Source organism: Lithobates pipiens, unplaced genomic scaffold (genome assembly GCF_037356315.1).
Source record: "Lithobates pipiens isolate NorthernLeopardFrog02 unplaced genomic scaffold, aLitPip1_a1.2 Scaffold_8, whole genome shotgun sequence".
Classification (NCBI taxonomy): domain Eukaryota; kingdom Metazoa; phylum Chordata; class Amphibia; order Anura; family Ranidae; genus Lithobates; species Lithobates pipiens.
Window position 1 is genome coordinate 556,704,767 of NW_027507903.1, and position 26,465 is coordinate 556,731,231.

Here is a 26,465-nt window from a genome sequence, read left to right on the forward strand (position 1 = left end):
TTGTCTACTGTAGGTTCTTTTATATGTTGAGCAAACACCTGTAGATATTTTTCGGTGCATAGCAATACCAAGGAAGTAAAGTGTTTAGGTGAAACATTCCCCATTCACCAATTTTTAAACTGTAATACCACCAATGTTGTTTATAGGATTCAATGTTCGGCATGTGCACTTAAATACATAGGCTGCATTCTTAGTCCACTCAGGGTCCAGATAAGTGAACATTCTTTCTATGCCCTTAGTAAGAATGTCAAACAATTATATCAATTGTATCAAAACACTTTAGTGACACTCAACTGGGTTATTTGTCCACCTTTCCATTTCATAGAGCAAAGATGAGTAAACCTATTAGAGGAGGTAATATACATTATAAATTAATAGAAAGAGAGGTATGGTGGATCTTTAAATTGGGAACAAGAATACCCCATAATTTAAATTACAGGAGGGCTAACTTATTTTTGGGTCAGAGCACCAGTTTCTCTCATTTATCTTAACTGTAATAGGGTTGAGCACAGTAACTACTTTGCCTAAGTGAGGGTCAGCAATCGTAGTTTCCACATATTTCTCAGTAAGGTTCAGGAAGAAACCATACTTCATTGCAGGATACAATTAATTGGTGCTCATTCACTAAACAGTGCTTGTTGGACAATCTGTCTATTCAGGTCTCTTGCAAGAAGGGGGCTTACCTCTGCATTATAAGCAAGTAGGGGTTGAAAAGTTTACACCCTACACCTAAGATGTCTGTTGAAAAAAGTTGCCATGATATACTGTACTCACTAAGCAACTACTTTCTTAAAGTGATCGTGCAAAAGCCCTTTTATTACCCTAGCATAGTTGTCATGCATTACACTGGAGAAATAATAGTGATTGACCATCAATATCCAACCCCAGCCAATGAGAGCAATCATCCGGGGTGTTGCCATATACTGTAATCCTAGACCCACTGATCAACAATAGTCATATTATATTTATGGCTTCCTTAAGCTGGCTGCATAGATGATTGTATCCCAATCTTACCAATTTTAACTGGACTGGGTGACAATGACTGGCTGTACATTATACAATTTTCTTATTCAATTTCTTTTACTAGGCAGTGCAAGGGCCTGCCTGAGTGCATACAAACTTAAAGTGTTTAGGGTTGACCTCATATTATATGATTTTGGTAAATCCAAAGGGGAATTGTATAATGTATTGCCATCCAATCACATGTCTATAGGCACCATCAGGCATTTCTGACCAACTGATTTCAGGGGAAGTAATAACATACAGTGCCTTGAAAAAGTATTCATACCCCTTGAAATTTTCCACATTTTGTCATGTTACAACCAAAAACATAAATGTATTTTATTGAGATTTTATGTGATAGACCAGCACAAAGGGGCACATAATTGTGAAGTGGAAGGAAAAGGATAAATGGTTATCCAATTTTTTTACAAATAAATATGTGTAAAGTGTGGCATGCATTTGTATTCAGCCCCCCTTAATACTTTGTAGAACCCCCTTTCGCTGCAATTACAGCTGCAAGTCTTTTAGGGGATGTCTTTACCAGCTTTGAACATCTAGAGAGTAACATTTTTGCCAGTTCTTCTTTGCAAAATAGCGCAAGCTTTGTCAGTTTGGGTGAAGAGCGTCTGTGAACAGCAATTTACAAGTCTTGCCACAGATTCTAAATTGGATTTAGGTCTGGATTTTGACTGGGCCGTTCTAACACATGAATATGCTTTGATCTAAACCATTATATTGCAGCTCTGGCTGTATGTTTAAGGTCGTTGTCCTGCTGGAAGGTGAACCTCTGCCCCAGTCTCAAGTCCTTTGCAGACGCTAAAGGTTTTCTTCTAAGATTGCCCTGTATTTGGCTCCATCCATCTTCCCATCAACTATGACCAGCTTCCCTGTTCCTGCTGAAGAAAAGCATCCCCACAACATGATGCTGCCACCACCATGTTTCACAGTGGGGCTGGTGTGTTCAGGGTGATGTGCAGTGTTAGTTTTCCACCACACATAGCGTTTTGCTTTTATTATTATTATTATTATACAGGATTTATATAGTGGAAACAGTTTACGCAGCGCTTTACAATATAAAGGCCAAAAACTAACATTTTGGTCTCATCTGACCAGACCACCTTCTTCCACATGTGTCCCCCACATGGCTTCAAGCGAATTGCAAACTGAACTTCTTATGGCATTCGTTCAATAATGTCTTTCTTCTTGCCACTCTTCCATAAAGGCCAGATTTGTGGAGTGCACGACTAATAGTTGTCCAGTGAACAGATTCTCCCACCTGAGCTGTCGATCTCTGCAGCTCCTCCAGAGTTGCCATGGGCCTCTTGGCAGCTTCTCTGATTAATTAGTTAATTAATTAATTAATCTATTTATTAATTATGTGACTTCTGAAGGCAATTGGTTCCAATAGATTTTAGTTAGGGGTATCAGAGTAAAGGGGGCTGAATACAAATGCACCTCACAATTTTCAGATATTTATTTGTTAAAAAAATTGAAAACCATTTATCATTTCTATGACATAAAATCCCAATAAAATACAATTACGTTTTTGGTTGTAACATGGGAAAATGTGAAAAATTTCAAGGGGTATGAATACTTTTTCAAGGCACTGTAGTTGAAAACCTCTAATTATTGCTCAAGATAAACCAGTGTTTAACCACTAGCCGACCAGCTCACGCAGATATACTGCGGCAGGTCAGCTCTCCTGCACGAACTGACTTACCTGTACGTCGGTCCGTGCAAGGAGGATATCTGTGAGAAGAGGCAGAATGGGGAATTGCCTATGTAAACAAGGCGATTCCCCATTCTTCCACATGACAGAGATCTAATGTTCCCAGCGATCGGTATTCCCAGTGATATGTATTATAGCAGAAAGTAAAAAAAAATGTTTTTTGTTTTTTTTAAAAGTGTCTGTCTTTGTTTATAGTACAAAAAATTAAAACCGCAGAGGTGATCAAATACCAACAAAAGAAAGCTCTATTTGTGGGTAAAGAAACAACGCCACTTTTGTTTGGGTACAGCTTCGCATGACCACGCAATTGTCAGTTAAATCGACACAGTGCCATATTGGAAAAAATGGCATGGTCATTATGGGGGCAAATCCTTCCGGGGCTCAAGTGGTTAAGGTGTCTGGCAGTAGAAACACCCATGCTCTGACTTAAGTGTGAGTTTTTATGTAAAAAAAAATAAGGAGAGACAGACTATTCTCAAGAGTATGCGGCCACCTTCATTCTGTACACACTTATCAGGTGTTAACTGAAACCAATAATCCACATGTACGGCTGGAATTAATGGATTATGACAAATTTCCATCTTAACAGTAAATTAATCTTTGCTAATTCACCTCTATTGCTCATGAATATGTGATTTACAGATACACTGATGAATGCTTATTCTTGAGCAGGTCTTGAATAAACCTAACAGGTAACAGGTTCAGACACTGGGCATTAACATAACAGTTAGAAAACTTTAGCCAGACACTGTCAAAGACTGACCTGTGTCATACAATGTAGTCTATTCATATGAGGCATTAGGAGTTGAACGCCAAAGGTGTGAAAAAGTTTCAGTACTACAGTATATAAAGACTGTTTTCAATCTCAAGCTCAGATCTACTCTACAAGAGTCCACTGCAGACATGGTTCTACTTGGCAGAATCATCTGCCTTGCACTTGTCTCCTTCGCTTTTGCTTCCCCTTTGGATAGGCATACAGATGAACAGAATTCATCAAATTGGAAGAGGCACTCACACAAAATGAATTACCCGGTCTACATGATGCAGCTTTACCAGTCACTCATCATGGGAAATAGGACTGATTTTCCTGGCATGGAACATCCAGTCCTGCAGGAATCCGACATGGTTCTGAGCCTCACTGCCAAGAGTAAGTAATTCTTTCTATTGTGCAATACCTTACTTAGTCTTGTGACTTTTAATGTTATATATGCACAGGTAAGGGTTGTCTCTTTGCATGTTTAACAATTTTAAAGCATGGCACACATCAAGCATTAGAAATGTTTTTTGTTACTCTTAACTGCCTTAACTGGACACTTCTGCATGTATTGAGCAATATATGGCTGTTTTTATATTCAGGTTAGGTCATAGTAAAAAAATAAGGTTGAAAAAAGTTCACAGCCATTTTTCACAAATCAGCACAAATCAACTTACATCTTAAACCTCATACAACCTTGCCCATTCCATACCCATGTAAAGGAAATGGCTTAGAATTTTCATAAGCTACTTCACACATGGCTCTACATGTAACCTTCCTCCATAATGTACTTATATTTGACACAGATATCTAACTACAACAGCAATGAGACTCAGAATTGAGTTTCTATTTTCTAACTTTGTATTGAATTTTAATTTCCATCCTTTTCTTTTTTTTATCTTAGCTACCTTGCTAGCACTTTCACGGCACTTGCTTCCCCGACAAGTCCTTGACACATCCTTTTCTATTCTTCAGTTTGTTAGTTTAATACATTTGTCCAGACTTTAATTTCATTATCTACTTCTGATTGAACTTATAGGGTCTGATTTACTAAAACTGGAGAGTTCAAAATCTGGTGAAGCTGTACATGGCAGCCAATCAGCTTCCAACATCAACTTGTTCAATTAAGGTTTGACAAAAAACAGGAAGTTGGTTGGTTTCTATGCAGAGCTGCACTAGGTTTTGAACTGTCCAGTTTTAGTAAATCAACCCCAATGTCTCTATAGTCAACTGAATTAATTTATCTTTAAATTCTATACTTTTTACTGTGCTGTTTGTTAGTTTTATTTTTATAATCAATGCTGGAGTCTAAAAGTGGCTATGAAAAGAGCTCTGTATAAGTGCTTTGAGATAGCTTTTTTGTCTAAGTCTCTCTGGTTTCTATGCAGAGCTGCACCAGATTTTGCACGCTCCAGTTTTAGTAAATCAACCCTTAAAGGTTATATATACATGTACTTGAATTTAAGTTCAAGATGAAGTTTGCCATATTTTCACTATCAAAAAGCAATTCTCTACCGCTTTCTAGTGTACAGGCATACCCCACTTTTAAGTACACAATGGGGTTTATTTACTAAAGCTGGAAAGTGCAAAATCAGGCTCACTTCTGCATAGAAACCAATGAGATTCTAACCCCAGCTTGTTCAATTACGCTTTGGTAATAAACCCTGGAAGCTCATTGGTTTCTATGCAGAAGTGAGCCTGATTTTGCACTTTTCAGCTTTAGTAAATAAACCCCATTGTGTACTTAAAAGTGGGGTATGCCTGTATCAAGATTGTTCAGGATTACAACATTTATAGCTATGACAAACTATACATGTTGTCTATAACCAGTACTCTGTATTGTATACCTCCTAAACAGACAAATGAATATTATAGAAAATAAGTTGATAGTCACATAAGATGTATGCTTGTCCTGAAAGATTCAGACTTTTGGTGATTCTGCCAACTGTCTAGATCACCTGGGAGGCTTCTGAAACAACCATTAATGATGTCATGCATGTGTAATACACATCTCACATCTGAAGGAATAATGATAATTCAGGGAATCATTGGTTCCTCTATACACTGTCTGATGGCTGCTGCCAAAATGTCTGATTTGTCAGATAATTATGTATAAATGAAAAATACAGACCAATCTTTATATTTTTATCTGCCCTAGGTGTTTTTTTTGTTTCATAGCTTTCTACTGCATGTAATAATTGTGCTTAAATAGTATTATATTTGCATAGCTTTTGATAAGATCCTCTATCTCTAAGGTTAAATTGCCTAGCATTTCCCACTTTCCAGAGGAGTGGAAATACTGTAATCAGGCAGTCTAAGTGCCCTTTTTTTGTGATTTGTTTATTTACACTACTCCTTCGGCGCACTGATGGATAGCTCGTAGGTAGACTTCACTATGTAGACGCTGGGTGCTAAGCACTCATTATGTCATTAGATTATGTGTATTCAGCTTCAGCCCTGTATTAAAAAAGCATGCAGTCGGCTCAATACACATCCTTACTTCTGACAATTGTCTAAATGTTTTTTTGTTGTGTCTGGGTGTATATAACATCCTACAAATGAGTGCAAGTAAGGTACAGCATATTCTGGAGAGTTTGCTCAGCAAATGCTTAAACATTTGAGACTGTTGGATTTACCACAATCTTTTGCGTAGCAAGAATTTTCTTTCAATGCAGCAATACAAGCCTACAAAATGCTAGCCCAAGAAAATGACATCACTAACTATTATTACATTTAGCCATTCACAAGGATAGCTGCATTCACATTTATACCAATTTAGCATGCAAACAACCTATAGTGCAGTTATCTCATGACCACGCTTATGATCCTAACAATAAAATATCTAAGCTATACCATCAATCTCAGCACACCTGGATAAATTCTAATGTTGCTGATAACTGGGCCTAAAGTGTCAAACTCCACTTGCAAAGACTTTTCCAGTCTATTCTATTGTATCCTTGTTTGTCTTTTTGCTTTGTTTCCTATTTTCATTCAACTGAGTCTTGTATGTTTTCTGAGGTTGTATATTTTCTTAAAATTAATATGAATGAAATCAACTTAGCATTTACTGGATGCTCTTTAGCCCTCATTCACAACGGGCCGATTTGACATGTCAAATCACATGCCAAATCGGAGCCTACTGCCAGCAACAGCACGGTCCGAATCGTGCAACCCCCGACGGTTCCTACATTACTTTTGGCAACTTCGGGGGGCGATTTTAATACACATCTGTGCATAAACCCGCACAGATGTCTCTCAAATCGCCCCCCGAAGTCGGACTGAAATATTGGTTTGAAATCTTGCAAGTTCAGCTGAACTTACACAATTTCAAACCTGCATTCAGTGTGAACCTAAGCTTAATCAGATTAATTTTTTTATATTTTCTATCAATCAATGTTAGATTTTTTTAAAGGACCTTTTTTTTTATATTTGTATATTTACCTGAATCAGATGGCAGCAACCTGCAGCAATCTCCAGAGCCTTTCAGCTGAACTATTTCTTTCCCCTAGCGTGTCTAAGCTGTCAATCCCCATAGACTTTTTTGGGACTGTCACCTGTCTCCTGATACAGAAGATACTCAGGAACAGCCTCAAGGAAGTCACAAAGGATCAGCTACACAGGCACAGCCAGGAGAAATTTGATTTTGCCCAAAGGCTCTGAAGATTTATTCAGGCTGTGAACATCCAATTTAGGTAGGAACGCATCTAGGGCCTGGGAGGGGGGGGGGGGGGGGGTGGACTTTAGTTTGGGTTGGGCTAAGCAAAAAGGAAAACTGTACTTTCTTTAAGTACAACTATCCTTAACTTCTAAACATTATGTGATCCAACTGTCCTCAAAATAATATTTATCTGCTAGTAATGCTACAATAACCATTCCCAACTTGTTTACAAGTTTCTATTTCATGTACAGAGAAATGGAATCAATCCGTTCTACTGCGGAATAAAAGAACGATCTCCATTGGTTAAGAGATTTTGTAGCATGTGCCAATTCCCATACCCATTTGTCATGAATAATACTGCTCCTGCTCACTAGTATAATCAGCTTCTGTAGTCAGTGTTCTTCTATGATTTATAGATTTACAATGCAGCTGCTTTACATTTTTATTCAAACATAAACAATATACAATGATATAGCAAAAAAAAATGAAGCTAAGACATTTTTGGCAAAATTAAGCAAGAAGCAACAAAGTTGGGTTTACACATCCTTCAGAAGTATAGTCAAACTTTGTTAGTTCAGCTATCTTTCAGGGTATCAACTATCAATGTAACTTATTTTTGTGTTACCAAGTTTTCAAATAAAGTTGTGTGCCATTTACAAAAATATTTTCAAAACTATTTGAAACTGGTAAGATTTGCAGGTTTAGAACTCTAAACTCTCTCTTATATTAATCCAGGTTGCAGTGAAGCAGGAAGCCTTTGGAAGATGTCATTTGATATGTCTTCAATCTCCACCAACACCGAGATCAAGCTGGTAGAACTCCGAGTTCGTCTTCCCTCTTTCAAAAAGGCAAGCAATATCACAGTGGAGATATACGATTCCAAGGACGGTCATGACAAACTCTTCATGGGATCATTCATGTCTAACCCTTCAGCTGCAAAAGGCAACTCATGGAAGATCTTTAATTTGACCAGAATTGTCCAATACTCCATCTACCATGGGGAGCCAATCCTAAATCCTGATTACGTAGCAGCAGAGGACACGACAGAGCGACACACAGAATCTGGTAATGTTAGAGAGCCTGGTCAAGTTCCACATCAAAATAGAGATCCCTTGTCTGCAGAAAAAGTGATGCTAGTTGTGTTTGCTCGGGAAAAGACCTCTGACAACCATTTTGGCTCTCCAAGCCTCATTAAGACTGTCCAGTCTTCAAAGTACATCATGAAAGACTGGCCAACTAAGGTAACTGGTCTAAGGAGACATCGGAGAAACCACAATTCTAAAAACAGCATATTTGTCAATGGATTCCCAACAAGAACAGAATCTGGTGGACCGCTCTGCAGACGGGTAGACATGTGGGTAGATTTTGACAAAATCGAATGGGGAAATCGAATCCTCTACCCGAGAAGCTACAATGCTTACAGATGTGAGGGGGCATGTCCATTTCCATTGAATGAGACCTTCAAGTCAACCAATCATGCATTCATCAAGGTAATTATTTAACAAGCACCCATTTAATTTAATAAAGAATGTGGAAAAATTACTTCAGCATATTTAACTCAATAGATATATGAAAATGTATGTATCAGAAAAAAAAAAACATATTCAGAACATCTTAAAATGCAGAAAATACAGAAACATACTTTATGATCGGCCAGAAACCCAATGTACTCCTAGCTTCATGTTTAAGCTAAACAACACAGTGCCTCTTTGCATTAAAATCCCAAACAATGTTGTCATCCCTGATCAGTACTCCATTGATGGTCTACAGAACTCCTCCTCCTCTTCTCATCTCCATAGCAAAACTGTTTTGTTGTCCAGCATAGGAAAACTGGGCAGGGGTGATAATACTGTTGCAATTTCAGTGCTGCAAAGTCACAGCTGTCAGCTCACTACATGAAGTTAGGTGCTTACTGATTTTATGGCAGATCAACAGGTACTTTGCTTTGAAAAAATGTGCATGTATTGCATAGAAGTACTCCATGTACCGTATTTATTGGCGTATAACACGCACATGTGTATAACACGCATATTCATTTTAGGAGGGAAGTTTCAGGAAAAAACTTAAATTTTAAATAAGGCAGCTAAAATTTAAGTATTGGCGTATAACACACACATGCTATTTGCACCCGATTTTCATGGTGAAAAAGTGAGTGTAATACGCCAATAAATACAGTATATTGTTTTTGCCCAGACCTATGCTTAAATTAAGTGTCAAAGAAAAAGTACGGTATACATTTTTATTTATCGTCTCAAGAAAAATGTTGCAAAACTACTTGATCTAATGAACTCATAATGCTTGCCATAAACAAACAGATCTATCATTCCATTCTTCTCCCAATTTAATATTTTCCCCTTTTCTTGACATGAACCCCCAGCACTTAGCAGACCTTACTGCTTGACTTCTCACATAATTTTTAAAAATTTTCAAACACCTGTTCAGTGAAAACATCACTTAAAGCAGATGTAAAGTTATACAAATAACTCCAACAAATCCAACAACACCCAAAACTCCCCAGCCAATGCCAAAAACCTATTGCAATGTCAGCTAGGATGGCCCTACCATAGGTCCCACTGGGTCCATTGGACCCAAGCGGAACTTTGAGAGGGGCAGCAAATTGACGCCCAAGATTTTTTTTCCAGCAGTTTTGTGTGTCATCAGTTTATGGAGCATTACAGGCAGCATTTCTCCATCTCACTCATACTGCTGCCTGCAGTGCAAACTGATGAGGAGGAGGCTGAGCGTCTCCTCCAGGGAACATCCCTTGCGTGATGCTGGTGTGCGCAATGATGTCAGACATTAGTGCACTCCACCTCACGCAGGGCAGGCTGGATCTTTTAGGACGGTGGTTGCGGCAGACACAGGAGTTACAGGTGGACTGAGGACAGACAGTGGGTGTTTGGTGGGCAGGTCCAGTGGTGAGTTATAGAGGAATATAACAGTATATATAATATTTTCTAAGTGTTATATTTTATAGTTTTTACTGTTTTTTTTTTTTTGTGTTGCCCTTATACCCCACAAAGCAGCCCCTTACCCCCCCCCCCCCCCCACACACACACACACACAAAGAAGCAGCTTAAACAACCCCCCCTTAAAAAATGCTGCTGAACATTTTTAGCCTGTGTCAATTAGAGGTTGCTATTTAGTCCTATAACACAACCTTCCCACTACTTTGAGAACCATGCTAGATGTAATGTCTTAGGGCATCTTTTCTCAAAGTGTCATCCATTGGTATGTTAATGTGTAAAATGGTAATAGTTATGTGATATTGTTTCATCACAGTTCATGAGTATCTTCAAGGTAGTCCAGATTCCAACCAACAATCCAACCATATCATGGATTAATCAGCTTACATCCAAATTCTGGCTTTGTGTGTGTCTGCATGACTGTGAAATGGACATTACACTGCAAATACATAATTGTGTATTGTGCCCCATAGCAAAGCCATTAAGAGTCCCCCTGCCTTTCTAATCTTCATTTTAAAGGCAAATCCTCTATTCACAGAAAATGCAAATTTTGCAAAAATCAATTGCTGAAATGTTTTATACAATTGCCAAATTCCATTGCTACCAATATAAATCACTGGGTATCCAGATGGCTCTGGGTCAGATGTGCTTCTTGTGCCCCAAAAATACATACAGTTTCCTCCTTGAATGAAAAACTGTTGAATATGTTTATGCTATGTAAAACAATAACGTAAAAGATATATTAATGTACAGCGAGTCTTTTATACAGTATATTCTGAGTTATACTTATCTTAAATATCTTTTTTTTTTTTGCACTTTTTTAGAGTATGGTGAAGATGTTTGATTCAGAGAAAGTTGAGTGTTCCTCCTGTGTACCAGTAAAGATGAATGCAATGTCAATGTTGATGTATGAAGATGACAAAATCTCACTGAAGCACCACGAGGACATGGTGGTCGAGACGTGCGGATGCATCTGAAGTCTATGTCTTGTTAGTTTATTTCCAAATTTGTCATAAAAATGTGTAGTTTGTAAATATTGTAAATAAGAGATATTTAAAGAAACTGTATATTTATTGGTAATAAAAACAAACACACTTTCACTTTTCCTTGTTTTGCCATTTATTTTGACTGAATTGGCTATATCAGAACACGCTGCTAAATTACCATACTATCTGATTATCTTCTTAAAGTACACCTCTAGGCAGATTTTTTTTTCTGTAGAATAGGGAAGATTTATAACCTCTATCAATTAGGAAGTCAGAAGGTAGACTTGAGGAGCAATTTAAGGAGGGTCTACATAGAAACATAGAAAAGTGACAGTATAAAAAGACTGAGTAGTCTATCGAGTCTTCCTTTTTTTATATACATGTTTTATATATATTTTTTTTTCAGTTAACATTTTTGTCTAAGTATAGATTTATGATTGTCCCAAGCATGTTTGAAGCCATTTACTGCTGACTGGCTCACTACTTCTGCTGGAAGTTTTTTTCCAAGCATCAACTACCCTTTCAGTAAAAAAATACTTTCTAAGATTAGTTTTGAACTTTCCTACAGTTATTTTAGGGTCATGTTCCCATGTTCTTGATTTTTGTTTTATATTAAAAAAACTGCCCTCCTGAACCTTATTCACCGCCTTGAGGGGGAGTGGTGTTCTGGCTGCATGCTAAAAAAAAAAGGAAATACTACAAATTCTGTATAATTCTTTTTTTTTTTGGGGGGGGGAGGGACACTTAAAAGAGAAGAATGGGTTTGGGGGCTTTTCCCCCATCATACGTACCCAGGTTGATGCAGCATCGGTCTGATGCCTTGTGCCTCTACACTGAGAACCCATCGATCGAACACCGCCGATGGCTCTGTTCTCACAGATACCCGAGCAGAGAGCTGCTGACTGTCAATCAGCATCTCTCTGCTCTGCTCTGCTCTGCTCCTCCACGCTCACTGGAGCACTGAGCTGTGGAGGGGTGGGAATCGGCCGTCTCAGGTTCTCAGTGGCTGAGATGGGTGTCGGTCCAGGCACCTGGCAGATCCCAACTTACACTGTCATGATGACACGTCCTTGGACTGATTCCTGTGACATCAGCAGAGAGCGGACTTCAGTTCTCTCTCTGCTGAAAAGGAGTAACAAATTGCACTCCTGTGACCCATAGGAGGAGCCAAGTTAAACAAACTTAGGTTGAATTTCTCCTTTAAGGCTTGGAGTCATTTTCAAATAGATTAAAATTTGGTTTTGAACATTCTAACAATATGCCCTAACTGGGAAATCCCAGGTTTGTACCAGGATTAATGTATAAAGTATATACATTTGGAGGGTTGGACCTTTTTTATAGTTGAATCACTTTTAGAAACAAATGGTCAGCTAATCCCTTTTGATAAACTGAAAGAGAAAGTGTGCATCCCAGAGGAACTTGACTCTTCCTAAGGACATATTGGAGATTATTTTAGGAAGAACAGGCAATTAGGAGATGAAACTAAGGCTATTATCAACTTAATCAGCAAATTCCCATTAAGATGTACCATATTTATGAGTTTTTGCTGAGGTCTGAGGATTGGAGAGTGGATGACCTTTATAAGATAAAGTGGGGTAAATCCTTCCCACATTTAGATAAAGTAGAAGAGTTGGTGTCAGGTGTATACATTAGGGTCTGCAGGACCACGATAAGCACTGATTTGAGTAAAGTATATTAAAAAATGATGAATAGAATGGAACATACAGTATATTAGAAAGGTACAAGAAAGGTACAACAAAATATATAATAGAAGGCTTTAATGGGTGCTTTTCCAGACCTAAACAACATGCTAAGTGATTTAGACATGATTAAGAAGTTCTGGCATAAACTGGTAGGGTGACTCGGACCGAACATCAAATTCCTTTGAAAAGGTAATTATTGTGGATTTAATTGAAGATTCTGATAAAGATTTTATAGTACTTACAGTTTTGGTAGCCTTAAAGCGATATTAAACCCAAAAGCAAACATGTTAGTTGTGGTGGCTGCATCAGGTTTCTTTCTTTGGCAAATTCAATCCACAGCTAAAGTCTACTTGGGCTTATAGCTGACACCTTATGGGCCAATAGTCAAGTACTGAGAGCAGATCCTATAGATCTAACCTTGTGAAGGTTGACAATTCGAAGATCAAGAGAGAAGGATCAAACCATTAAAGATACCACGTCCCAATATTGTATACTAAGAAAATTAAGGGGGGGGGGCCAAAGAAGGGGCTGGGGGGTAACCAACCCCCGGACTTTTTAGGTATCGGGTCAAAGAAATGTCAAAAGAGTTATCAAATCAAAAAGTTTGACAATTTAGTATCAAATAATAAAAATAGAATATTTTTTATTTACATTTTACAAAGTCAGTAAAAAAAAAAGAAACTTCACTGTTACAGCTATGAAAATAATCATATACGGTACAGCGTGAAAATCCAGATTATGAATTACCCAACCTTATCCATAAAAAGAAAAACAAAAATAAGCTGCGATTTTCAACATGTTTCGCTCGATTTGAGCTTCTTCAGGAAATTATGCAGCCAATGATCATAGCGATTCTCCAGGATTCCCCAGGTTTATTAGTGTATTCATAGAATGTAATTAAAAATGTAAGTCTTAATGAAATCATGGCCAGAGACGACGTGTCGCCATTTGTGGTCTGATGGGGTTAATTATAATAGAATCAATGAGAAGAGCTATTAGATAAGGTTTAGAATGCTGGTAGTGTGATCGTTGGTTTGTCAGAGAAAATACAGCATATACCAAAGGTAGTATTCAAAACATCTCTGTGTGTGGATGGATCCAAAAATAAGGGGGAGTTGAGTATGAACGATCCTGTCCCGTCAATTGTTGTCTAACAAAGCTATCCAAGCTGTTTTCAAAACTTTGATTTCCGATAATGATTCTAGAGTGTTCATTAAAATAATGCTTGATGAGTGTTAAAGGGTGACAACACTATATCTCTGTCTTCCAGCTAAGCTCCTTTGCTGTTATCCTGTACATGAGTTATTGATGGAAACTACATGTGGCTGTTTAACATACATTCACCAACAGGAAACCTGCTCTAAGAAATGCCAAGCAGCCATTGAAAATGAATTGTTTGTAAATAGGCTGCTTAAAATAATAGTGGCGCTGAAATGCAACAAAGGAAAGTAGCTGAAAACAAGTATTTTATAAACTGGCAGTTGTTTATGGCAGACAGTACTTTAGCAACGTAAGAGCTGGTATCCAATGTGAATCGGCAGCGAGGGGCAGCACCCTGCATTGTTACAATATGAGGCAATGTTTATTTTTTATTTTTTTTACTTTATTTAAAGAAATGTCACAAAATTACATTTCATTAATTTCCATTCATTGTGTGAGAATTACAGTGCAATGACCGAAGTTGATTTCAGGTGAGTTGCATTCCATCATGTCTGCAATTTTATGGACTGCACTGCAACCCACCTCAAGGCAGCATAATAGTGTGCAGATTTATGCAGGTCAACTGAACTTGTGTGAATAAGCTCTAAATGTCTTCCATTTATCTACTTAACGAGTGAAGCAAGCCATATATCATACAATTTTCTTTCCACAACCACAGGATGAAGGAAAGACAATTGCATGATCGCACCATCAACACTGACTGTGTTGATGGGGGAATCAAGCAATTTTCTTTCGCTCCCGTTGCGCTATTGTATTCTGGCAGTGAGACATTTCCCATCCATCGGAATACAATGATCACTGCCAGCATGTAGGCAGGTAGGGGTTAATGCTGCGCCAGTTGGGAAATGCATGGTTAATCATGTTCCCAGGTTTTTCTTCTGGCAGGTTTTGTTGGGCCCAACCCACGGGTTCTGTGTGATATAAAAGGAACAGTGGGTTCACACCCAGAAAGCCCTGGGGGGCCTGGATTTTAAGATAGAGAGATCTTATTGCTGTCATCAGAACCTGGATCACCAGTACTATGCCAGGATTGGAAATCCAACTGTTAGGGGAAACTGTTTGGACTTGCAGTGATCCTTGAAGAAACCAATTATGGTCTCTACCAAGAATGGACTCTCACCCTATATAGGTATGCTGGGGCAGCCACAAGACTGAAGTTAGGGTCTAGGGATGTAGGAAAAGACTGCAATATATGCTGAACTGTTATCTCGTGAATGTCATCATGCCAAATTATTTACATAAAGCTTTTGAAACTTTGCCTGGTCTGAGGTTACTAAAGGGGTGTAATGCAAGTAAAAGGCACAGTTCGGGTCTCTACACACATTGGGATATGAAGATTATAGTACGAGAGTCGATGCACTGTGAAGACACAAATGGTTACCAAAGATGACAAAGGATTCTGCAGCAGCCTGTTGTAAGCGTGTACATGTGACAGGTGAGATAGCCTGTTGCAGCAAGGGAGATGTTGTCGGCACTCCTTCTGCAGTGATCCAGCTCCCATAGTACAGTAGCAGATCTGCACCACCGGGACCCTCAGCCTGTGCACAGGTACAGAAGAGCAAGAAATGCATGCATGGAGTCTGTGCTAGGTGTACAGGGGGACCCCATATTGTTATTGAGAATGAGGTAGTGGTGAAACGCTGGACAGGTGGAGAGGGCAAGGGCTCTGCTTGTGCCTCCTAATTGCACAAATAACCGTGGTGATGCTTAGTAAATGGAGAGAGTTTATTTCATTTCAGGTGTCTGTTCCAGTCAAGGTACCCCATAACTAAAGCAGTAACCCTATCTAAAGTGTCTAGCATAGCCCAGAAGAACCTAGGAAACACGGAGGACATGATGATCACCCTATACTTATAATTATAGACGCCAGCAGTGATTGCACAAAAAAAAAACCTGGCAGGCTGGATGTACGATGGATCGACTTCAGTGCAACCAGCCAGCCCAAAGAAGGATCGAAATTTGGTTGGTTCCTGCTGAAGAGTAACAGAATTGAAGACTTGGAAATCCATAGGTACGTGTAGATTTTTTACTGTAATGTTATAACCCGACAGTTCTTATTCAGAATGAGGCTTGAGGTATCATAGGATGCAGCTCTGACATTTTGCAAGAATCCCACTGTGGAGTCATTAGTTTAGCAGCAGGGAGCCATTGAGTTGACATGGCCCTAGAAGTGAATGACTTTTGATGCTAAGGTCATGTAGATCAAAAGGTCGTTAGGTGTGAAGAGTAAAGGAACAGGTCAAGCCTCCCTGCTATATATACAGGGGGCAAGATCAGTGTTAAGAGAGTGTGAGAACTGGCAACATCTCCTTAGTTAAGGGGCAATACCGAAAAGTTGAGGAGAGATGATTGTATTTAATACTGCACTGAGTTTTGTACTATTGTTCATAGTACATGGGGTGCCTACACTTTTTGAAACAGAGTCAAGATTTGATCTTCCAGGATCTGACCTAAGCTTAAAACTTTCATCAATTCTTTCCGGAAAAAGACACCCACAAAATATCAAGTATCCTTTGTATATGATGCAACTCTACCACAATCTTCTCATGAGGAATGAGTCAAAATTATCTGAACGAGCCAACACTTCAGATTTTGACATTGTGCTAAGCCTCGTTGCAAAAAGTAAGTACATTTGCTCCAATTGCTACTTTATTTTTTATGTATGATTAATTACCTATTTTTCTTTAATTAGATTTCAATTTTAGCTGTTGAAGGATTTTGTTTGCTAAAGCAGTGTTTATTCAGTAATGATTAACAATAATTTTTTTAAACAAATAAATTTTCCCTTTTTTTTTTCATGCTTTGTTGCATCTCAGTGCTGGTGATCTCCTCCAGCCTCTTTGCATCTACATGCACTCCAGTAAGGGCAGCATTGTATTTGTCAGTGCGAGCTCCCTGATGGTGACAAGAGTAGGCCATCCCTGCAGAATGTGTGTAAAAGGAGCAGATTTTTTTGTCTCTTGTAAAAACCTGTCCAATAAGGTGACAACATAGAAGCACAACTGGGAGAGAGGGACAAAGCGTTGTCACTCTGTAACAGGAATTGTCTGAACACCCCTTATAGCATGATCACCAAGTGTTATTTTATTGAAAGCTGAAGTTTTAAAAATACTGAAAATTACTTTTGAAATGCCACTATCACGTTAAAGCTTATATAGGTTAAGATTTAAGTGATTGGTTTTATTTTAAAATGAATAGGCATTTTTGACAAGTTTTATGATGCATTTGCTTTCAAGTACATTAAAAGTAATATGATTAACTGTTCTTCATGTGGCCGAGGAATGACCCTTTTCTCGTTCCTCTAGTCAGAAAGATGGATGGTCTATTACTAGACATACCCCTGTTGGGTATAAGTGTTAAAACACTTGTTATCCAACTACTTTTTGTGTATTGAGTGTCTAAGTCTATTCCTGTCTGGCCACCATACAGACAGCAGTTTGACACATGACATGTTCTTCTTAGTGACATCTAGAAAAACAAAACTGCAGAACAATATACAAATGTTAATATTTTCGGAACTGGTTTGTTTTTCTGCAGATTGTACAGAAGTCAAAAATCGCCTCAAGTTGTCTTTCGATATGTCCTCGATTTCTAGTAGCAATGAGTTACAGTTGGCCCAGCTAAGAATACACATCCCTTCATTCCTGGTTTTAGAGAACAAAACCTTAGACATCTATCACAGCAAGGAAGAAAAAGAACTGTTCCTTGGGTCATTCAAGATAGATCCTACTACCTTAAAAGGTTCTTCCTGGGCTAGCTTTGACCTCACCCAAATGCTTCAGCTCTTCCTCCAGCACGTAAGAGAAAAATATGCGGATGAGCACATAAAGTCCAAGTACATAACAGAGAAAACTACGGACACCAATATGGAATTCGAACCAAAATATGGTAAACAACAGACCACTTATACATTCAGTGCAGAGAGGGTTGTGCTTGTAGTGTTTGCAAAGGACAAGTCCTATGACAGCGTAGTTGGTTCTCCGAGTCTCATCAAAACAGTGGAGTCCTCAAAGTATGTTGCACTGGAGAAAGCTAGCAGAGTATCAGCCATCCGGAGGCACAGAAGGAACAGGAATGAGAACCATCATATGCTGATAAACAATGTGCCTTCAAGGCCTGTAGAACATGGCAAACCCTTGTGCCAAAGAGTGGACATGTTTGTAGAATTTGGTGAAATTGGATGGGGGGATTGGATCGTCTACCCCAAGAAGTATAATGCCTACAGATGTGAGGGCGCATGTCCAATCCCATTGAATGAGACATTCAAACCAACAAATCATGCTTACATGAAGGTAAGAGAGGGGATGCAATCCAATTCTAATAATGTTTTTAACATTCTATAATAAATACATAACACACTTGTGCCAACTGCAAAAAAAAAATGTTAGGATGCTAGTGACACAGCTCTGTATGTAATTATTTCTAGAGCATTGATGTCATAATTGAAGGACAGTGGTATCGTTTTCTGACATTAGTCATTTCAAAAGATAAATATGACTTTCTAAAAGAGAAACCATGCCCTTTATTTTTTAGAAAACTGTATTAATTTAGCTATATACATGACTGTGGTCAAATTAATGTAAAAAATTGTATCAATGAGAGTTTTGGTGCTAAAAAAAAACTGCCTCATATATATATATATCTATATATCTATATATATATATATATATATATATATATATATATATATATATATATAGTTAGAAAATATATACAGACATATAAAAAACATTATTTTCTTATTATAGGATGTGCTTTCTGTTTAGTGCTTTTACTTTTAGTTTTCCTTTTACTGTCAACAAGTGAAAATATATCTGTATAAAGGTTCCCATTTCCAATTTTTCTATTTTTAAAAGTAATTTAAAAGAAACATAGGTTGGTAGATAAGAAATAGATAGATAGGTAGATAGATAGATAGATAGATAGATAGATAGATAGATAGATAGATAGATACACAAAGAAAGTAAAATCCTTTTAGAAATCCCATTTAAAAATATTTAAAACATAAAAAATTAACAGAATATGAAAATTCACTTTGTTAGAAACTATGCAAGAATTCTGATTGGGCTCTACCTTTCGGATTGTGCTGTTGTGTCCATTCTTAATGAATCAATCCCCTTTATCTGCACGATTAGATATTAGAAAACGAGGTGTTATATCACATGATGCAGAGGAAAATGACAAAATAAAGTATTTGTGTCATTACTTTTTTTTTTTTTTTTTTTTTTAATATAACAAACCCAACACACACACTATTTATTGTTAACATCACAATTCACAGTTTTCTTCTTGTTATTTTCAGAGTGTGGTGAAGCTGTACCAGCCTGAGAAGGTGGAATGCCCATCCTGTGTCCCAGTGAGAATGAGTCCATTGTCCATGCTGTATTATGAAGGCAGTGATGTTGTCTTAAGGCATCATGAAGAAATGATTGTCGAAGAGTGTGGCTGCAGTTAGTCCTATGTGTATATATTTTCATATGCTCAGATAATCTTTATTTGTAGATATTGTATATATGTAATTATTTATATTTATGAGAAAATAAATATTAGATGTTTTGTACTGGGGTTGAGGTATTATTTTATTGTTTTTTATTAATATTTAAAAATGTTTTATTTCCAAATCATGTATTAAACAAATCATTGTAAGCAAAATCCAAGAGTTCTGGGGCACCTTTTTTATTTATTTTTTTATCAAATAGTTTTTATTGAAAGTTTTGTAAGTTTTCCAAAAAAACAAACATACAAAAAAGAAAATCACAAATAACCAAAAATAAAATAAAATAAAGAAATACAATAAAATGAGCAGTAGCATCACAATCCCAAGCAGTACTGGCATCCATATCAACGTATCAACTTAAGACATATGTTTAATAAATCAAAATGCAATCTCTGCATAGTCAAAAACATACCTATTGCTCTAAGCTAAGTATCCCTGTATTATGCAGTGCACTGCACCTTTTGTAGGTTTACCTGAAATTTAGCAAATAATACAAGCATACATAATAAACGTCACAACTAATAACACTTTGAGAAAAAATGTAATCGCCCTTGCATACACTATATTACCAAATGTATTGGGACACCTGCCTTTACACGCACATGAACGTTAATGGCCAGTCTTGGTCTATAGTGTTTAATATTGCCCTTTGCAGCTATAACAGCTTCAACTCCTCTGGGAAGGCTGTCCACAAGGTTTAGGAGTGTGTCTATGGGAATGTTTGACCATTTTCCAGAAGCCCAATTTGTGAGGTCAGCCACTGATGTGAACGAGAAGGCTTGGCTCGCAGTCTTTAATTTACCCCAAAATTGTTCTATTGGGTTGAGGTCAGGACTCTCTGCAGGCCAGTCAAGTTTCTTCACTCCAAACTCACTCATCCATGTGTTTATGGACCTTGCTTTGTGCACTGGTCCAAATCATTTGGTGAAGGGGGATCATGGTGTGGGGTTGTTTTTCAGGGGTTGAGCTTGGCCCCTTAGTTCTTTTTTTTTATATCCAAAGAAAAGTTTATTGAGTTTAACATGAACAAACAAAACCAGGCTTCAACATTGCACAGTTACATTGCACGTTCAGCACATGTGCATTACAGACTTACTGCAAAACCTTCATAGATGAGACACACCCCACTCTTCTCAAACTTTTTATTTCCCATCCCCTTTTTTTCTAGGGTGCCAATATTCTGTATGATTTCCCTTAACCAGCATTTACTCCTAGTATTCTTCCCATCACCAGATCCACCGGGACCAGCCCAGGTACATCCAGCCACAGGCCCCAAAGCTTCTCAAACCTCTGGGATCAACCCGTGTTGCTATACCATTTTCTCCATTCTAATCATATTCCCAACTGTGTATATCCACTCCTTAACTGTGGGCGGATCCTCCGATATCCAATGGAGCATTATCATCTTTCGTGCTAACTGTAAGGTTCTGATAACTGCTATTCTGACACCCTCCTTCCATTCAAAGACTTCCAATACATTTAACAAACATTTGTTTGGGGTCGGTGGGCATAGAGATCCGAAACACCCTATTTATGGTGTCCACCACGCCACCCCAATAGGAGTGAAGCTTCGGGCACCTCCACAGTAGGTGGATCAGGTCTCCGTGATCCCTCTTGCACCTGGTACACAACGGGGTAGGCCTAAGACCCATTTTATGCATTCTATGTGGGGTATAGTAAACCCTTAGAATAAGATACAACTGTGTTAACCTCTGTGACACATTCAGGGAACTCGTGGGCACTGCCTGCAAGATTTCTTCCCACTGTTCTTCATCTATCGGTCCTACATCCCTGTCCCACCCGCTCTTCATTTTCAGGGGATGATTATTCAGGAGACTCTGCAGGAGCATATTGTAGCATTGAGAGATAAAACCTTTAGTGGTGGCTGCCCTCAGTATTAAGTTAAACACTGGCGTTGGCGAAAGAGCCCACTCAGAGGCTCTACTCTGCTCCTTCACCGCGTGCCTCAATTGCGTATAATAAAACCCCATACTGGGCAGCAAGCCAAATTTGTCCTGCAGATCCTCAAAAGACAGTAGGACACCATTTTGGAAAATCTCCCGAATATATACCACTCCATATGTCCCCTTAGTTCTAGTGAAGGGAACTCTTAAGACATCAGCATACCAAGAAATTTTTAACTATTTCATGCTCCCAGCTTTGTGGGAACAGTTTGGGGATGGCCCCTTCCTGTTCCAATATGACTGTGCACCAGTGCACAAAGCAGGATCCATAAAGACATGGGTGAGTGAGTTTGGGGTGGAGGAACTTGACTGGCCTGCACAGAGTCCTGATCTCAACCCGACAGAACACCTTTGGGATGAATCAGAGCGGAGACTGCAAGTTAGGCCTACTTGTCCACATCAGTGCCTGACCTAATAAATGCGCTTCTGGAAGAATAGTCCAACATTCCTATAGAAACACTAATAACAGCTGAAGCTGTTATAGCTGCAAAGGGTGGGCCAACTCAATATTGAACCCTGCAGACTAAGACTGGGATGCCATTAAAGTTCATGTGGACGTAAAGGCAAGTGTCCCAATAATTTTGGTAATATAGTCCGCCTGTACCTGTCGTCCTGTATACCTGTAGGGACATGTTCAACAACAATACTGACCCGGGGATGGTTCTGGGACATCTTACTTAAATACATAACCAATGGGAAATGTTTCTAATTGTACTTCAGAATTGAATGTTGGCCACACAATCTGACTGTACATTCTCCATATAATCCCCCTTAGATTTTCCAACAAACATGTAGCGAGAGGATCTGCTTAATCAAATAATTCCATACATTCCATCCTTGTACTTCAATCCTGTTGGTAAAGGAGATGTTAAAACCTGATTGTATTTAGGAGAATCATATTCCTTTAATATTCATACCTTCCTTCTTCTATTCTGGCACTCTGTTTTTTTAAATCAAAAAGTTTTTATGATGTCAAAAGCAAAAGGCACTTTCAATACAGATATGTATATATACAGTCCAGACAGAGAACATAAACGATTATACAGCTACAGGGAATATGTATACGAACTTTATAATGCAACTTATATAAATGCTCAGTACGACTTCCATATTGCCTTTTGTAGTAACTTCAATAAAATAAGGGGACAAAAAAATAAGAATAAAAACGAGAACCAAAGAAAAAACAGATGAAAAAACATTTCAACCTGACAGTGCCATTATACCTTTCTCCCGGTATATGATCCTATAAATTTGTGCCTTCTGCAGGGCTGGATTAACGTAGGGGCTATTGGAGCTGCAGCTCCAGGCCCCTACTTTAATATAGGCCCAGCTACCCAAAAAGGACAGACTGCCCATGGAAAGTAATGGGCCAATGGGAAGAGATCTCCCTTGAAGGGCCCTATATTCCACATGCACCGCCTGGGTGGTGGGATTGATAATGGGCACTGCATGAGCAGTCCTAACAGAAGCCTGGGGCATGCCAATGCAAGGCTCTTACAGAAGTCTGGGGCTTCCATAGTGTTAGGACTGCGCAGCTGCACTCTTTCAGCTCAGAGTGCACACTGCTTGCTCGTCGGAATCCGGGTAGACAGCCAATACCTCGCTACAAGCTTCCTTGCTAAATAGAGCAGTCGATATATATATAGGAGGGGAGTACAGGTCCTCGTCCAGACCTAAAAGCAAGAACACCAGTGGATCCATAGTCAGCTGAACCTGATAAATAGAATTGATGTTCGTGACAACATTATTCCAATATCTAACAAGTTTGGGACATTTCCACAGCATGTGTATAAGTTCTCCTTGATGAACCTGACACTTAGGACATATAGGCATGTCTCTGCTTCCCCAGTGGTGCAGTTGTACCGGGGGGTTCTATACACCCTATGCAAGATGAACAAGTGCGGTAGTCTCTGTGCCGCTGATACTGACACTAGGGGTCCAGCATTTAGTATTTGTTCCCATTGTTCCCCGTCAATGGGGCCAATGTCTCTTTCCCACTTTTCCCTGCAAGGCAGAAGATCAGGCGCCTGTATATGAGTCAACAGTTGCATATAGGTTCTGGAAATTACACCCCTTTTTTCCGTTTCATCATTCACAAATTCCAAGAAGGTCGATTCTACCAAGCGCAGGGATGAGCAGTTGCTCTGGGATCTGGCTGCGTGGCTCAGCTGAATATACTGGTATTGGAAATTGCCTAATAGTGGAAACTCCTCTCTCAGTTTATCGTAAGATTTCAGGCCCGTCTCATCAAAAATTTGATGCAAGTATTTGACGCCTGCCGCCTCCCACCATGCATGGCCAGCACAAGTTTGATCATTGGAGTTCTCAGCACAGCCAGAAAACTGACTGCGCTCTGCTCTCATGCCTAGTGTGGTTCATTTTTAATAGGAAAGCAGAGCTGGCAGGATGACCAAGGATTTCAAACAAATGAAGCAATGCAAAAAGAACAGGATAACTTTTCATTGTACAGCAGGCACATATCAGGAATATGAAATGTTAGGTTGACATAAGAATAGGAGCACTTTACAGAAGGGACATGGATGAGCAAGTTTGGGGTGGAGTAACTTGACTGGCTTGCACAGTCCTGACCTCAACCCCATAGAACACCTTTGGGATGAATTAGAGCGGAGACTGTAAGACGGGCCTTCTTATCCACATCAGTGCCCGACCTCACAAATGCACTTCAAACATTCCCATAGACACACTCCTAAACCTTGTGGACAGCCTTCCCAGAAGAGTTGAAGCTGTTATAGCTGCAAAGGGTGGGCCAACTCAATATTGAACCCTATGGACTAAGACTGGGATGCCATGTTCATGTGCCTATAAAGGCAGGTGTCACAATACTTTCGGTAATATAATGTATTTACATACTTTAAAATGTATTTGTTATTTCTGATTTAGAGAGGAATATATAGCATGATGTACCTTTGCCCGATTAGTTCAAAGAAAGACAGAAAATTTGAGGCAACCCTGGACTTTCATGGTACGGAACAGACTAAACTGGACCATGAAAGTCCAGGGTTGCCTCAAATTGTTTGTCTTTCTATATACATACTTTATCTAAAGTGTACAAAATATTTTAATTGTTGTTTAAATGATTTCTTGGTGGTTTAAAAAAAAAAAAACATTATCAATGCTGCATGATATACTATATACAAATATTGATCCAAATATTTGGAAATATAAAGAAAAAGATATACACTACTGTATATACAAATGTGATATTACTGTTTTTGAATTTATGCTTTTGAAACCCCACAGTCCCACAGCATGATGTCTTTCATCCAAAATGGTCCTAAAAAAAATATAGATTATGAGAGGATCAAGTTATGGAAAAGAAAAAGTGAAGACATACCAAGGTATTGGAAACAACCCAAATTAATCAGCATTGTCAAATTAAATCGGGAGTTCCGCCGTTTTTTTTTTTTTTTAAAGTCAGCAGCTACAAATACTGCAGCTGCTGACTTTTAAAATAAGGACACTTACCCGCCTAGTGCGCCCGCGATGTCGGCACCCGAAGCTGATCTCTCGATCGGCTCTCGGGTGCTGCCGCCGCCATCTTGGGTATGGGAATCAGGAAGTGGAGCCTTGCGGCTTCATTTCCCGGTTTCCTACTGCGCGAGTCGCGCTGCGCAATAAGGATGGTCCCCGCTGTCTCTGGGATCCGTGTGTTTCCCAGCAGACAGCGGGGGACCCGCAGGAAGTGGCATAAATATCCGCAGATTCTGCAGATATCTATGCCGGAAGTGGGTGCAGATACCTGTACTGTACAGGTATTTGCACCCCCCCTCCCCCCTGAAAGGTGCCAATTGTGGCGCCGGAGGGGGGGAGGGTTCCAATGAGCGAAAGTTCCACTTTAGGGTGGAGCTCCGCTTTAAGTATATAAATAATTTTGAAACAAGCAAAAAAATATATTGTTTCCATTGGCAGTTCCTGGATATCTAGTTCTGATAAATACATTTCAAGAACTTAAATATATCCAAAACATTTCCTTTGAGTTAAACTATAATTCTACTCTCCAACTCCAAATAACATATACTATACTGTATATCAGATTTACAGATTCCATGATGGAAGGCAAAGTGTGAACTGTGAAAACTTACAAACACAATTTCATCCTCTTTCTACAGAACTGTATTTTACCTACACGTTTGTGCGATATTCTATTCTTATATGTTATACATACCTAATTACCGTCAATTATAATTGCAGAGTAATATACAAATTTTCGTATTTTATGTATCTCTTCTCAGCACAAAATTAATGTATCATATATAAAAAGAGAAAAGCTAAACTACTTGGGTTTTCAGTTCCCTATAATGTTAAATTCTTACTTTAATCTATCTTTACAAGGAAATTACAAAATGACTTGTGAAGCAATGATATGTGTTATGTATACAGTACAGTTAGAACCCAAATCCAAACTCTAGAATAATACCCTTGCAGGCGGCTGAAGAGAGAAGGCTTTGCGGAACCCGTCGCTGGAGTGCAGAGGAAGTTAAATCACTCCTTAGGCGCAGTACACACTATTCGTTTTATTTTCGTTCAACCCAGGGGGCTGAGCGAAAAAAAAACTGAAGAGCTTGAGAGAAGCCGGTGTACTAAAGGGGCGAATATCGAGCAGCACATTCGGCCAGTGTGTACGGCAGATGGTCCGACAGAAGCCAACCAAACATTTGGCCATGACCAAAGGACCTCTTCCAATTGCCTACCAATCAGCATGCTTAGCTTCTGAGAGCGCTGACCGGGGTGTTCTGGCAGGGGGTCGTCCTTCTGTCAGAACACAATAGAACAGCAGGGGAGAGCGCTGTACTAACATCACATAGTTAGTACAGCAGTTCCTCTCAAGCTCTGCCATTATTTTTTTTAATTCAGCCCCCTGGGTTGAATAAAAAGATAATAATAGTGTGTACTAGGCATAACTATGCAATGTTATTAAAGCGACTTTTCCTGCTCAGCTATTGTGGTTTGACAAAGGGACAGTC

The 26,465-nt window shown here is 38.9% G+C and overlaps 2 protein-coding genes across 2 annotated transcripts; both read left to right on the plus strand.

Moving 5' to 3' along the window:
* Positions 1-3,634: 3,634 nt before the first annotated feature.
* LOC143962267 (nodal homolog 2-A-like) lies at positions 3,635-11,086 on the plus strand. Its single transcript, XM_077471580.1, has 3 exons — positions 3,635-3,878; positions 7,879-8,633; positions 10,934-11,086. The coding sequence occupies exons 1-3, from the start codon at positions 3,635-3,637 to the stop codon at positions 11,084-11,086; spliced, it is 1,152 nt and encodes a 383-aa protein (XP_077327706.1).
* Positions 11,087-16,364: 5,278 nt separating this feature from the next.
* On the plus strand, positions 16,365-19,474 carry LOC143962268 (nodal homolog). The gene is made up of 3 exons (XM_077471581.1): positions 16,365-16,641; positions 17,557-18,311; positions 19,322-19,474. Exons 1-3 carry the CDS (start codon positions 16,365-16,367, stop codon positions 19,472-19,474), a joined length of 1,185 nt encoding a protein of 394 aa, XP_077327707.1.
* Positions 19,475-26,465: the final 6,991 nt, after the last annotated feature.

What these genes read in the sequence shown, in the direction of transcription:
- LOC143962267 (XM_077471580.1), top strand. Translation starts at nt 3,635, where the DNA reads ATGGTTCTACTTGGCAGAATCATCTGCCTTGCACTTGTCTCCTTCGCT. An exon ending in TCTGAGCCTCACTGCCAAGA is followed by an intron (nt 3,879 to 7,878) that starts GTAAGTAATTCT and finishes ATATTAATCCAG; the next exon opens with GTTGCAGTGAAGCAGGAAGC. An exon ending in CCAATCATGCATTCATCAAG is followed by an intron (nt 8,634 to 10,933) that starts GTAATTATTTAA and finishes GCACTTTTTTAG; the next exon opens with AGTATGGTGAAGATGTTTGA.
- LOC143962268 (XM_077471581.1), top strand. Translation starts at nt 16,365, where the DNA reads ATGATTGTATTTAATACTGCACTGAGTTTTGTACTATTGTTCATAGTA. An exon ending in GCTAAGCCTCGTTGCAAAAA is followed by an intron (nt 16,642 to 17,556) that starts GTAAGTACATTT and finishes GTTTTTCTGCAG; the next exon opens with ATTGTACAGAAGTCAAAAAT. An exon ending in CAAATCATGCTTACATGAAG is followed by an intron (nt 18,312 to 19,321) that starts GTAAGAGAGGGG and finishes TGTTATTTTCAG; the next exon opens with AGTGTGGTGAAGCTGTACCA.